The sequence below is a fragment of the Calliphora vicina genome, chromosome 4, assembly GCF_958450345.1.
Source record: "Calliphora vicina chromosome 4, idCalVici1.1, whole genome shotgun sequence".
In the NCBI taxonomy this organism is placed as follows: domain Eukaryota; kingdom Metazoa; phylum Arthropoda; class Insecta; order Diptera; family Calliphoridae; genus Calliphora; species Calliphora vicina.
This window is the reverse complement of record NC_088783.1, coordinates 121,277,020-121,292,927: the sequence shown is the minus strand read 5'-3', so window position 1 is coordinate 121,292,927 and position 15,908 is coordinate 121,277,020. Positions and strand designations below refer to the sequence as shown.

At 30.0% G+C, this 15,908-nt stretch overlaps 1 protein-coding gene across 3 annotated transcripts in view; it reads right to left on the bottom strand.

Annotated features, from left to right (window-relative positions):
• bi (bifid) overlaps window positions 1–15,908 on the bottom strand; it is a 103,187-nt gene that overhangs the window by 5,154 nt on the left and 82,125 nt on the right. For all 3 annotated transcript variants that reach the window (XM_065507757.1, XM_065507758.1, XM_065507755.1), the window contains exons 4-5: window positions 5,639–5,785; window positions 5,376–5,452 (exon numbers count right to left, since the gene is read on the bottom strand). In XM_065507757.1, coding sequence (XP_065363829.1) covers window positions 5,376–5,452; window positions 5,639–5,785 — 224 coding nt within the window. The remainder of the gene's footprint in view (window positions 1–5,375; window positions 5,453–5,638; window positions 5,786–15,908) is intronic.

Sequence of the window (15,908 nt, the reverse complement as noted above, 5' to 3'; positions counted from 1 at the left end):
AGAAAATTGCGATAACGTGTTTCGAATTAATTTTTTATGTCGATTTCTTGTGTTTGGTTTTTTTTTTTTTCTTTATTTCGCTTTCTTTCATAAGAGTAGTATATACATATATATTTTCTGTTTCAATTAAGGTTTATAAACTAAACTAAATTATATATATGGTGGAAAAACTGTTTCCAAGGAAAATTTTTTGAAAATTAAAATTCAATTATTTTTTTTTTTTCTAGAGGCCACATTTTCTCCAAGAGATGTCATTGAGTTTCATTCGTGAACTCAATATGTTACAGCAAAAATATTGAGTTGACATAGTATAAATTTTTAAATCTAGAAAAATTTCTCTGAAGGAAAGAATATTTTTGGGAAACGGTGTACACTTTTTTTACTATTCTATATAAGGATATACAAAATAACAATAATAGGACAATTATCTATAAATGTTGAGTTAACAAGCTTGCCAATATAAATACGAACTAACAGTGTGGAGCAAAATTAATATTCAAAGAGAATAGGACGTAGTCTTTGAACTAAGAAGTAGTTTTTGGAATAAAATGTAGTCTTGGGAACAAGACGTAGTGTTTGGAATTAGATGTAGTCTTTGTAACAAGACGATGACTTTGAAATAAGACGTAGTTTTTGGAATAAGACGTAGTCTTTGGAATAGGAAGTAGTCTTTGAGTTAAAATTTAGTCTGTGGAATAGGACGAAGTCTTTGGAACAAGACGTTGTCTTTTGAATAAGACGTTGACTTTTGAATTAGATGTAGTCTTTGGAATAAAAAGTAGTCGTTGGAATAGGACGTAGTATTTGGAATAAAACGTAGTATTTGGAATAAGAAGTATTTGGAATAAGATGATGTCTTTGAAATAAGATGTATTCTTTGGAATAAAATGCAGTCTTTGGATTAAAAATTAGGCTGTGGAATAGGGCGTAGTCTTTGGAATAAGAAGTAGTCGTTAGAATAAGATGTAATCTTTGGAATAAAACGTAGTCTTTGGAATAAGATGTATTCTTTGAAATAAAATGCAGTCTTTGGATTAGAATGTAGTATGTGGAATAGGATGTTGTCTTTGGAATAAGATGTAGTCTTTGCAGCAAAACGAAGTCTTTGGAATAAGACCTAGTCATTAGAATAAGACGTAGTCTTTGGTATAAGATGTAGTGTCTTTGGAATAAGACGTAGTCTTTGGAATAAGAAGGAGTCTTTTGAATATGAAGAAGTCTTTGGAATAAAATGCAGTCTTTGGATTAAAATGTAGTATGTGGAATAGGACGTTGTCTTTGGAATAAGATGTAGTCTTTGCAGCAAAACGAAGTCTTTGGAATAAGACCTAGTCATTAGAATAAGACGTAGTCTTTGGAATAAGATGTAGTGTCTTTGGAATAGGACCTAGTGTTTGGAATAAAATGTAGTCTTTGCAATAAGATATTGAGTTTGGAATAAGCCGTACAGTTTTGAATAAGACGTAGAGTTTGGACATAGTACTTTAAAAAAGGTGTATTAAAATAGGTGATTTATAAAGACATAACATTTGCATTTTTCCGTTGACTGTGACGTCATTCTCAAAGAAATATAGACGGATGCTCAAAAATCCACACCAAACAGTGACTGTTTCTGCAAGCTGGACGCTATTGGATCTCATGTGAATTGGTATCATTCCAAATTCGACAATTTTGTTAGATGACGTACCCATTCATCCCGAAATGGACCTCAACGCGTAAAATGGGCAAAGAAAGTGGAACGATACCCGAACAAAATACCCATTTTGATAAAAAAAATTTTATCTTTTGCACGTCTTGTAGAATGTTATGTCCTTCATTGTTACTTAGAAAAAAAAACTGAATAAATGACAGGCAATTCCACAGATGTAGCTTCAACAATATGACCGCTAGCAATTGTCAAAGTTCGGAAGTCTCTATTTTAAGTTCGGAATTCCCTATTCACTTGCGAACCTATAAAGTATATTTTCTGGATCCTTATACGGAAGAAAGTTGATATAACGATGTCCAACTCTCCGTATGTCGGTTTCAAACAAAATTCCGAAAGCGGCAGATATCTTACGGGGCCAAACATCATCACTTTAATCGGTTTATAAAATGCTGAGCTAAGTTAAATTGAATACAATTAATTTGTAGTTCTGATTTCCAGTTGTTTTGCCTTTTCAGAAATTCAATATAAAGAAATTTATTCAATTAAAATTTTGCCCTTTACTGTTTTATTTATACCCGTATCTCTATATAGGCAAACCTTAAGAACTGACTACATTAAAAAAAGCTAATTTCTAGCCATGATAATCCCTGTAATTTTAAATAGACTTTAAATTACATACATACACTGCATAAGTAAATAATCTGCCAAATAATGAAAACAGAATAGAACAGAACAGAACTTTGCCAATGATTGATTGATTTTAATTTCCGTTTCTAATAGAATATTTAAACATTACACAACAATATAAATTAGTTTACGAGTATAAATATAACAACACAATGAAAATAATTATAGTTTTAGTAGACTCTACAAAGAAATCGATAGCACGGTCATGATATAAATCACAGCAGGATAAAAAAATCATCATCTTTATAGACCTAGTCATCATCATCAACATCCTCTACAACCGAAGAAAACATGTTAAATCCGCATTTACATTACAAAACACACATAGAAAACGCATACAAATGAAAAAGGGGAAGCTAAAATCAATTGTAAAAATCCGGAAATCCGATACGACTGCAAATCTCTTAAGCATACGTTTTTGGTCAACTTAAGATTGAGATGAGGGAGGGTGGGTGCACACAGGAATTGTGTTGACTAAGCAACTTAAGTCATCAAATGTAACAAATCAAATATGTTTTCGATATTTTACAAACGTCATTGTTTTGCTAGTGGACGTGAAAAAGTGGCCAGATCTTTTAGCATGATGATGAATGACATTTAAACGTACTATCGGCTATTATAGCCGAGTGACTGGCTGACTGACTGAGTGACTGATGTCTTCATCAGTGCAAATCAATTTTGCTGTTTCCGTGTCGATGACACCAAACCATAGCTAGACATGTTGTATCTATCTATTAACGTGCTTCACGTTTTTCTGGTGTTGAGGGAAGAAAGCAAGAAATAACAAAAATAGACAAAATTGAAATAAACACAAACAATTCTGATGTATTTGCGTTGATGTGTTTAGGGTAGGAGTTGCTGCCGCTGATGATTACAACTTGTGAAGTCAACTGTCATCAAGCATGAGTTTCAATAACTTGAAATTTGCCAAAACTAGGAAATGCCTTAATATTGTTAATACAATTTTCAGGGGGCGAGTCCTTCTAGAGCTGGCTGGTGTGTTTTACTGTTAAAAACCAGATTACATTTCATTAGCACAACAACAGAAACAGCAAACGCCAAGAACTGTCAGCCAAACGGTTAGACAGTTAAATAAACTGTCTGAAAGTTAGGCAGACAGACAGGCAGGCGGTAACGTTTACATTTTACAACTGTGGTTGGCATCTTAATTTTCTAGAGTAAATCTTGGTTATACAAAAGTCACTCATATCCAACACATTTGACTTTTCGCGTCTGTGTGACACTTGGTGTCACTAGCAAAGATTTGCTGGGAATTATATTTAAATAAAATTTAAAATAGACTCAAAGTCTCAAAATAAGGGAAAATAATGTTGAAACTTCTGACATCAAATAACGATAGATAAATAGACATGATTAGAATCGAAACACACTAGTTGTAAGCAAAATTGTATTGGATCTAGAAAAACAAATTCTAAAACTAGATAAGATTAATTTTTAGAAAAGTAGTATTTCTACTACTATTTTTAAAATTGATCGACATGTTTTTTTTTATTAAATATATTTAAAAGTCTTTTTATATAATAAAATAAATAACTTTTTAGCATTTTTTATAAAATAGTAGTAGAATATTTACTACTAATTAAGAATTAGTAAAAAAATATACAGTGGTGGCCAGGAATTTAAGACAAAAATTGTTTGCTAAATTCCACGTGAGTGTCAATTATTTTTTCAAATATTTCCACAAATATGTATGCATGAGTACTGTTTTAACACACAAGTGTGTTTTATTCGACTGTGTCAATTCATACATATTCACCACGAACACATACAATTTTTCTACAACTTGACCAAAAAAATTTTTTTTTAAATAAACATATTTTCTCACATTTATATCATTATATTTTTATTATTATAAAATATTCGGACCAAATTTCGTATTTTTAGTTCCATTAGTTTCGGTCATATCATGTTATTAACAGCGGATGTTCGCTGAGGTGGGTCAACGTATTTCCACATATCTTTGTCCATATATGTTTTACCGATTTTTCCAAACATTTTTCAGAAACTTCAAACATTAATAATAAATTCCATACCCTTAGAGGTCCTTTTATTTTGGCTCTATCGCACTTAAAATTCAGTTGATGAAAAAAATTCAAGTATTTGTCTTAAATTGGTGGCCACCACTGTATATATTTTTAAAGCCAATTTAATGAGTATTATGATTCTGGACAAAAAATGCAAAAATTTAATAATTTTGGAAAAAGTAGTATTTCTACTACTATTTTTAAAATACCATTGAAAGTATTTTATTTAAGGAATGGAAAAAATATAAAATAAATAATTTTTTAGTACTTTTTTAAAAAAAAGTAGTTAAATATTTACTACTATTTGAGAGATTTTTCAAAACATATTTTTAAAACTGAAAGCTCATTCTATGAACATTGAGATTCTTTACTAAAAAATTAGAAATTGATTACTTTTTAAAAAGTAGTATTTTTTACTACTATTTTCAAAATTGATAAAAGTGATATTTTTAAACAGCACTTTAAGATTCTTGAAAAAAATTCACAAATTTAATATATTTTTAAAAAGTAGTATTTCTACTACTATTTTCAAAATTGATAGTTTGGTCTAGGAAGTGACCGTAAAGAGTTGAAGTATGTATATTAAGATAAAAACTAGCTGCAAGCTAAATGCCGCTGGAACTTTAAAAATACGACAGATTTGGGTTCGATGTTTTATTTACTAACCAATGTAACGGCTTTAATAATGAAAGTTTTCCTTTATCAAAGATTTATTAATTAAATTTATTATGGAAATTAAGTTTTGTAAACCTGTGATAAACAAAACTTCTTCATTTAAAATATGTATTGTATATCTATAAAGTTTTCATTATAAAAAGTTGTGTGAAAATCTTTATATATCCTTGTATATAAATGTCACTTCCTCATCTTAGGCTTTCAAAATGTTTGACATTTGAAAACATTTCCTTTCACTCAAATTTATGAAACTAATATATGTATGAACGTATGTTAATTTTTTTAATATTTTTTTTTTGCTTAACTCTAGTGATACTCACTTCTTTTCCCTTTTGCCGGCGCCTGTGTCACGAAAACCTTTTGCAAAAGGATTGTTGTCAATTTTCAACTGAGTTATCTGCCACAGCGCAAAAAACACAAAACAGAGACACACAAAGCGAAGAATGAATAATCAGCCATAAAAGAGAAAGAAAATGGAGGGAATAAAGAATGAATAAATATATAAATAAATAAATAAATAAAAGACACATTAAATAGTTGTTTATTATGAGTGACAAAAAGTTGTCATGAGGTATAAACGTACCTTTTCATTTTGATATGCAGTCACAGCTATGAATTCCGTCTCCTTAAAAACGTATGTCCTGAACGTTGAGTATGGTAGTTTCAAAATATCGTTGGCTCGCACCAAATGAAACCGGGGTTGATATTTATGCATGGAATTGAGTATCGTCTGCAAACAAAAACCAAAGATAGAAAGATATTTTTTGTTTTGTTTGGTATGTATGTTTTTAGAATATTTTTAAACATTAAAACACAAATACACAGAGAGAAATATTTTAACACAATATATAAACACATACAACACACATATGTCCTCGACAGCGTCATCGTCATCGTCATCATCATTCCCATCATAACTTTGTATCTTTTGTAAAATACTTGTTTGCCACAAAACAGCATTTTGCTTGCCACCCATACATTACGTTACACCATGATTGGCTGTTGGTGGTTCTTGTATTGTGGAGTCTGATCAAACTAGAATAAATCGTCAAAAGACGAACGAACATCAAATGCAGCAGAGTATTTATACAACATATAAAACGACCACCCACCTTACAACGTACGAGCTCTAGAACGGACGACGTTGTGTGGCAATAATGTTCATGTCGTTCATGTCGTACGACTTGACTATACTTCTCATACATTGTCATACACATATTAGATTTTAGCTCTGTGTATCTAAAGTTGTTTGTTTTGTTAACTTTGCTGCCCCTGCCCTGTGTTTCTCTTAACTGAAATTCATGTATCTTGTAACTTGTTTTTCGTTTGGATTTTTTCTCTTTGTCGTTTTCATATTTTTTTCTTGTTAGTTTTGTTGTCGATTTCGTTTATTAAATTTTAAACTTAAAACTGCCAAGAAAAAAGACCCAAGCAAACAAACTTGCTATAAAGTATTTAAGCTAATCATAAATATGAATTTGGATTGCGGTTTTACTTTGCTCACTACTTTAGCCATTACCGCACCGCCACTGTGTGTACGGTACGACAAGTTGTTTCAAACTCCCCCCTAAATATCAAAAAACATCAGCGTCCAGCTTATTGGCTGGCTGGTTTGAAAACACCTTTTAATTATCATATTTTTTTTATTTATTGTTATGGATTCGTTGCGGTGCGTTAAAAGACCACACCAAACGTTTAGACGACCTTCTAATGTAGCCGTAGCATGAATAAATATTGAAAAGTTATCAATATAAGTATTTTAAACACTTTATTTATGCACCTTAAGGGTGGTCCTTTATTATTGAGGCTTTACAAAATTGTTAAGTAAAGCCAGTGGAATACCATAAATCTTGGAAATGTGACTAATTTTAGAGATAAAGAGGAGACAAATCTACACTCTATAGAATCCATATTAGGCTAGAATTAAGGAAACTTAACTTCAAACCGCAAACAGTTCGATATTGAAGATTTTTGGTTTGCTTCAAACTGAAAGCAGTTTGATGTTGCAAGAAGCTACAAACAGTTTGAATCAAACCCCGGAAAAACAAATTAAATGCAACATTATTATTAAAATTTTTCTTTTTCAAAAGCTAATGTAACAGAGTGCCTATTTTAAACTAATATTTATCCTTAAAGCCCTAGGAGAACAGAATGCAACATTTTTATCACAGAAAGGGTAAAAAGGCAAAGGGCAACAAAAGAGCAAAGTTGTTGACAAGAATTGTCAAAAACAAATTCAACTTTAGGTGACAAAACAGAGTTCAATAAATGGCTTAAAGTAGTCAAACAGTTAGCTCCAAGCCATAAAACTATGATATGATTACAATATTTCTATAACAGAATTGCAAAAAGGGCAACATTTTCGCCAGAAAAGAAACGTTAATAAAAACAGAGATGGATAAAATGCTTGTTTCAAAATAACAGTTTCCCTCAAGGTAAAAAAAACAAACATAATGCAAAAAGTTTATCAAAGTTTTGCCTTATATCAGAAAAGACCAAAAAAAAAACTGCAAAAAGGGCAAAAAGTGCAAAATTTTTGGCCAATGAAAACGACATTATCTAACGAAATACAGATCGAATAATTGCTTTGTTTGATTCGAACAAATAAACACAATGCAACATTTTCAACACAAGTTTAAATTTATAAAACTGAATAGATTTAATTTAAATGTTTGCTTAAAACCAACAGTTTGATTCAAACTATAAAAACGAACACAATTTTAATGATGATTTTAAATTGTTAAAATACTTTCATTTTAATTCAATTAAATGTAGGGTGATCAACCATTTATTTGCCTTCATTACAATTCTTATTCTCACACAATGATCACTTCATTGGACACTCAATGACAATCAAAAGAAATATTTACAGCAAAAAAAGAAAAAATCGCTATAAAAACGTGAGATTCATGGGATTGTGCTGGCAAAGAGACCCCACACGTAACACACTCTGTTAATAAGTGACGCAGCATGGTGCGTTTTAATAATTAAGCGACGCCATTTTTTTCTACTTTAGCAAAAATAAAAAAAATAAAATTGTCAATACCAGAATACAAGATGTGGTGGCAATTTTATGCGTTCAATAACTTGTCGCCACCAGGGAAAAAAATTGTTTTTTTTTCGTTGCATTTATTTTGTTAAAAGCTATAAAATCTTAAAATTATGAACTGATTGCAAGAATTTGTTTTTGGTCATAATTTTTAATTATTTTTTTTTTTTTTTAAAAAGTTTTGTAAGTTTTACATTAAGAGTTTAAGACAGTTAAGAAAATAGCTAGGTTTTATACACTTCAACATGAGTTTGTAATTTCTAAATTTTTCATTTGCGGTTTCATATTCTGGATCGTTAAATATAGCGGTGCCATCTGTATGTTGAAATCATCTTTCCCTATCCCCCAAATAACTTAGATACATAATTCATACATCAATATAACCGATATAGTCCCTGTTCGCTTGCTCTTTAAAATCTAGAAAATCGGTCCATAAATGGCTGAGATATAAGCAAAAAACCACGACTACCTCAATTTTTTATTTTTGATCTATATCTGCATTACTAAGTCATTAATATAGACAATATGGATATGTAATGATAGATATTTGAAAAACCTTTCCAATGAGGTATATAACGTCATGGTAATTCGGAACTACAAGGGGTCAAAATCGGGAAAAATATTTGTTTCAACAAAAAAATTTTTTTTTTAATAAAATTTCACTTATAAAATTTTTTTACCAAAAAAAAATTTTGTAAAACAACCAAAGAGTACTTTGTTGAAGGGTATATAAAATTCGACACTGCCGAATATAGCTCTCTTAATTGTTTTGCTATTAAAAACAAAAATTTTATAAAACATTTAATTTAAGTTCAATAAAGGAGAGATTATTGTCTCTTGGCAAAAGAAAACAAAAGTTGAGCGTGTGAATTTTTGGTTTAAAAATTATGTGGTGGGTCCTGGCACACACACTTACTAGTAAGTAATTATGATGTCCATGTCCAAATCCATGCATAAGTATAAGTCAATCTTCATATGTTGTGCTTGCTTCTCTTTGTTGCCAGAAACATTTAGGTTTTTGGTTTGACACTAATTAGGAGATTACGTGTTTGTTGGCCATATAAATGTTGCATGTGAAATCTTCTGATGATGCTTAAGAAGAAACAATTTTGACCCGAACGAACAGTAAAACCAAAAAAATTTTTGAACAAACTAATTAAAACACCCTGTATGCTGAAAGTATATTCTCTATACCAGCTAAATTTTATATTGGAAGCGTTTATAAATAATTGATAAGCTGTGGTTGGTGGTTTTTGTTTTTGTTTATTTTTGGGTTGATTTGTTTTTTTTTACTGTTTTCAGTTTTCGTATATTTTTTGGTTTCCTTTTGGCGCCAGCCAGCATATACATACAATTTGTAGAGGCAAATCTGTTTGGTTTTGGAAAAAGACCTACCAAATCGCTGATTATTAACAAAAGTAAATAACTCGCGGCTCTAATTCGTTAGTGATTTATGGCAATGCTGTTGGTGGGGCAACACATGTATCCGAATAACTACAGACACAACATACCACCTAAATGTTTTATCACAATGTTAAGACAAATTGCTGAAAAATGTTGAGCAAGTAGATGGATGGCTGGACGAATGGTTTGGCTGTTTGTTTGATGGTAGTTAAAGATGAAAAATTGCTGAAATCCTCTATAACAAGGATATATAAATGAGTTTATTTTTGTTGTTTAAAGCAAACAGAAAAGCAAAGTGTTGAATGCGTAAGATGTAGTTTGTAGTTGTAGCAAAGATGGTAAATTGATAAAACAAAATTTTGGTACCTTATTTAGGCTAAAAAGGTACTAAATTATTTATTTGGTAGCTAAACAGTAAGACGTGTTTTACTTTTTTAAAATAGTATTCAATAGAAATTGAGAATTTTTAACATTGGTTTATAACAAATTTTAAAAAATAAAACAATTAAAATGTTCATAAACATTAAAATTTGATATTTCAAGGGCAAACCCCCCAAAAAGTTAAAATACATGAAAACATTAAAAGATTTTTTTTAGATTTTTACCAGGTTTAAAGGATGCTGGTATTTTAATGAACAGTTTTGATTCGAAGTGGCAACAGAAAGCTATCATTTTCATTTAAATTGTTGGTACTTTTCATTAAAACTTTTTTAAGAAGTACCAGAGAATAGATTTTAAAATATCCTCAACAATATTTTTATATTTATTTGGAACTTTTGCATGTTTTTCTTTTTGATACTACCGTTTTAATATTTGGTACTTATTGTTGGGACTTTTTAAAAAAAGTTTTAAAAAAGTACCAACGTAATAAGTACTTTATTTGTATGAAATTTTTTTTAAAAATGTACTGAAATTAACAAAAACGGGTTTAATTGAAGTTTTGTTCTCATTGTTGGTACCATTTCTGGTACTTTTTGTTATGAATTCTCTAAAAAATCCCAAAAGAGTACCAGAAAATAGCTTTTAAATAAATTAAACCATTATTGTATGGAACTAAAATTTACAAAAAGGAATTTGAAAAATATAACGTTTAACTTTTGGTACTTTTTGTTAGAACTTTTCCAAAAAGTACCAAAAAACAGCTTTTAAATTATCCACAACAATAAAACCTTTTTTCCATAGAACTAAAATTTTCAAAAACGAATTGTAAATTTTTGGTACTTTTTTAAAAATGTTTCAAAAAATACCAGAAAAAGCTTGTATAGCTATAGTACACTATTTATAAGGACATTTATTTAAAAGAACTATTAAAATTTACATAAACGGGTCTTATGGAATACAACCGATTTATTTTTGGTACTTTTTTCAATATTTTTGGTTTGTACTTTTTTAAAAAGTAGCTTTTACATTATTCTGAACTATGGTTCTGAAACAAACCAAAAAGTATTGTAAAATTATCTGAATAATATATTTCGAACCAAATAGATCATGAAATTTTCACTGCAATTTTTTTTCATATTCAATTTTTTAGAAAACGTTGATTGTAAAGCTACCAAATAGTACATGAAAAAGTACCAACATATTGTAAACAGGCCAGCTTTAAAGATTACTTTTCTAATGAATTAAAATTTAAATACAAATACTGAAATTTGAATAAAAAATAAAAATGTCAAAAGTTACCAAAAAAAGTACCTAAAAATGTACCAATATATTTCTAACCGAATAAATCTTAAAATTTTGATTGCAAATTTGTAAGCAAAAGTGATTTTTAATGGTACCAAAAAGTACTTGAAAAAGTACCAACATATTTCAATCAGAATAGTGGTTAAAAGTACTTTTCTCAATCGAATTCAAATTAAAATATTAAAACATTGAAGTGAATGTAAAAAAATAAAACCAAAATATTCGAATTTGTGTCGTAAAAGTTCCTTAAAAAAAAGTGCCAATATATTTTGTACCAAATAGCTTTTAAAATTCTTGTTGCTTTCAAAAAAGTACCAACATATTCAAAACTTTTCTAATGATATCAAATTTAAATGTTGGAGCTATGAATCAAATGTTAAACAAATTATATATTAGGTATCTCCCATAAAACACCAATATTCAAGCTACCTTATTAGGAATCTTTAACTTTTTTTAGGAAAAATTCTCTGAAAAAGTGACAGATATCAACCACCCTAATAAAAAACACTACTCACCGACTTAAACTAATTTTTATAACAGACAGTTACATACTCAAACATATTGCCAAAGATATTTTATATTGTAAAACAGATACAATTAAAATTTAAACCAATAAATACAAATAAACATAAATATTTTCAACAAAAAAAAAAAGAAAAAGAAAAAAGTATAGACATCATGTGTACCCATGATGTGTTTTACACAACCTACAAACCTCATGAATTCTTAGGCATCCAAAAGGCCAAAGCAAAGAGGTAATCGATCAAGACTGAATGAAAAGCAGTATTTTAACAAAAATGCCACAAATACTCATATACAAAAGCAATTGAATAAAATATAAAAAAAAACTAAAGAAAAACACTTCACATATGTATCTACGTATGTATGTAGGTACTAACTGACTGACAATGAGTAGTTAGTGAGTGAGTGAGTGGCAAGCGGGCGCAAAAGTAATCAACACACGATGCATGCGCGGCGTACGCGTTAAGAGGCAATTATTAAAAACCATCAACACTGACATCTCATACACACATTTCGTGAACACTGACTGGCTGACTGGCAGCAACAATTGCCACAAACCGTTAATGTTTGGCAGGAATACTTTAGGCCGTTACCAGGCAGCACCAAACTGCACCTAACACCAGCCAGTCCATCCATCCATCCAGCAATACCGAAATGAACAGCATGAATTCTCGCAAAATTGTCGCACCATTTTCGGCATATAAACAACATGTTGTGACTGCGCTAATTCGTTTAAGCGTTTTCTTCATCATCGCCACCACCATCATCATCAATTCCCAGCTTTAAGTAGTAGTCTGAGTAGATGTGTTTTATTTGTTGCTTCTTTTTTTTTTGTTTGGTTTGTATATGTACTTGATGCGTGACGGAATGGTCAGACAAAAGAAGCTACAATAAAATCGAATCAAATGAAATGAAATTGTCAATTGTTTACACACGCAAAAAGATCAGTCCAGTCAAGTCAGGCAGCAGCTCTACAACTGCAAAACTGTTTTCAATTTCTCAAACAAAAGCATTGATTAATCAAGTAATTTAGTTGTTGTTGTTGTTATTGTTGTACAACACAGACTATTTCTTGTTTAAAATCAATTTACGCATTAAATCAAGTCTGGCAAATGGATGACATTATTTTCGAAATCATCACATCACTAGTGATGCTGACTTCATTGTTGTTACGTTTTGTTTTTTTTTATTTTTTATTTTTTTCACAAACGAAAATTTCTTTGTCAGATTATTGTGATAAGTGGACTGACAAAGCGTGTAATAGACTTTGAGGAATGTTACGGGCTTGAATGCCTGAGGGGGGAAAAACTAAAACTATTTTCCAGTCATAATTAACAAAAATTTCAAACTGAATAAAATTCAAATTTTAAATTGCAAAAATGTTTCTTCCTATGTTTTAAAAATTCTGTGGAAACAATTTGGAATTTAAAGAGGTTTTAATCATAGATAAACACACATAGATGGGAAACTATCCTGTCAAAGACCTAACTCAGTTGTCAAAATCTAGAAATGGCTGAGATTTATATTTCAAAAATTGATTGTTCAACGTTTTTAGGGTGAAAAGTTCTAAAATTTTGTATTTTTAAATAAAGCACATGTATTTTTCTACTTTAGCTTTGAAATCAGTGGTCGGCACAAAAATATTTTTCTAAAAATGTCGTAAATCTGTTTCTAAAAGAATTTTTTGTTTATTTTGCTTTAATTGTAACATGTTTTGGTTAAAAGTCCTAAACTTCTGGTTTATTTTCAGAAGATTTTAAGCAAAACATAAGTAATTTTGTTATTTAGCTTTTAAAGCAGTGTTAGGCATAGAGGGACTTTTCCAAAAATGCACAATAAACCTGTAGAGGGACTTTTCCAAAAATGCACAATAAACCTGTTCTATTGATAGCAAATTGATTTTAAAAGAATATTTGATATTTAACAGCTTCTCTTTTATAAGTTTTCTTTTTTGCAGGCTCCATTTTACATGTTTTTTTGCTAAGAAGCCAGATTACTGCTGGCATCCTGATTACTTTGAAAAGTATGTATTTATAGAGCGATAAATGTTAAAGGATCTTAAGAATATTTTAAAAATAAATGTGTCTTATATTAGATTAAAATTATTCTTTTAAAACTTAAAACAATTCCATATTTTTTAAAACGATCTCATATCTAAAATCTCTTTTAAACATAAATCACAAAACAAGAAATGATTTCTCTCGCTCAAAAAAAAACCTCTATTATTTTCAAGGTGGTTTCTGCTGCCGTGAAAAATAAAACTTTAACTACAAGCCATAGAAATATTAATCCAGTTAGTTACGTTCCATAAGATTAAAAACAATCTAGAAAATTAATGACAAACTTTAAGCAGCAAATAGATAGACCACACATGTCCATTGAAAACATAAGCTAAAACTGATCTTCGTTAACATCCCCACATACAAATACACTTGGTATTCATTCATTATGTAAATTTTCATAAATAAGTACTGCCCTTGTACCAACAAACAAACAAACAAACGATTCAAGCATAAAGAAAAAAACAAATTCAAATTTAGATTTTTCTTAAGCATACATGACTTACATGTGTTCATTGTGCACGATTTGTGGAGAACAAAAAAAATAAAATAAAAAAGAATTGCTTCAAATCTATAACAAAAACGACCCAATGACGCGAGAATCTAGTCACGTTTTTGACTGCATCGATCAACCACTAGCCAACTACAAATAAGCTGCAAGTGTGCAAGACAGGCAAAAATTTGTAGCACAAAAAGCTACAATGCAGCCACAGCAGCAGTAATAACAGCATCATATGCATATAGCATATAACAACATATGCTAGCATATGTGTTTGTTATTTTTGCATATTTCGTTTCGTTTCAAGATCTTAAAGGGGCGGCGTTTAACCTGTATGCAAAAAAAATGTTTATGCTCTGTTACTACAAATATGTATGTTGGTACACCATTTTTTATTTTCTTTTTTCTTTATTTGCTTTTGCTGTTCTCGTTTGGCAAATATCAAATGCTTTAGTTTAGCAGTAATATTTGCATACCAGCAACTGCAAACAACAACAACAGCAATGTTTTAACAACTTTAAACATGGTCTACTAATAAAGCTTATTGAGGATTTTGGAATTTGTAATGACATTTACCTTTAACAAGCTGTGATTTGTTTTATTTTTGGTCATGCTGACGCCAGGATCAATAGCAGCAGCAGCAGCTAATCAGGGGTATAATTTTGAAAATGTAACCAAAACAACATAACAAAAAAAAATGCTAGAAAATCATGTTAAATTAAGTTGACAATTTGATTTGAGGTAGAGGTAACATTAGTTAGACTACAACACAATTAAAAAGCTTTTAGAAATGTTTTTTCAAACTCCATTGGAAAATCTAGCTGTCTTAGAAACTCAACTATAACTACACACTTTAATATTGGAAGCAGCAGTTCAAACTTGCAGTAAATTCAAATTTAACTTTAAACTTCAAATTTAACTTTTAACTTCTTTACATTCGGAAGTTTCAATATTCCCAACAAAACTTAACAATTAACAAATTTTTAAATTGCCATAAGAACTTCATACTAAAGTCAAGTTGTATCAAATAAATTTCATAAAGAAACTATCAGCACAATTATGAATAAAAAATTCCGCGGGAGTTTGTTCCCCGGTAGTTTTTTCCCATTGAATTTGAATAGGAAAAATGAGAAATGGGGAAAAACTCTCGGGGAATTTTTATTCATAATCGGGCTGTATGTCTTTCGGAAGAGGAAGATCAGCTAAATCTCAAATAAAAATCAAATAGGATTTTCTGTGATCTGAAGACATTTTTAACAGTCTATGCAAAATGTTTCCATTACTATCACACCTTAAACCTCAAGGCAATCCCATTTTGATCAAGATATCACAATGAAAACATTCTCTACAGAGACGTTCTTGTATCAGTTTCAGAAATGTGCCGACCTCTGCTGTAGAGCTCGAACATTTCAAGAACATATTTGTATCGAGAAATGTTCGAGAACATTTCCATTATCCAATTATCTTATTGAGCCAATTGTTATAGTCCAATATTGAACGTGAGAACAGTTCTCTTGTGTAATTGTTATCTTAATTGTATCGTTCGGTATTGCATCGTTCTCGAATCAGAAAAATTACTGTAGAGTAGAGGACGACGAGCTCAAACAAATTTAGAGTGGTGTCAGAGAGATTTATA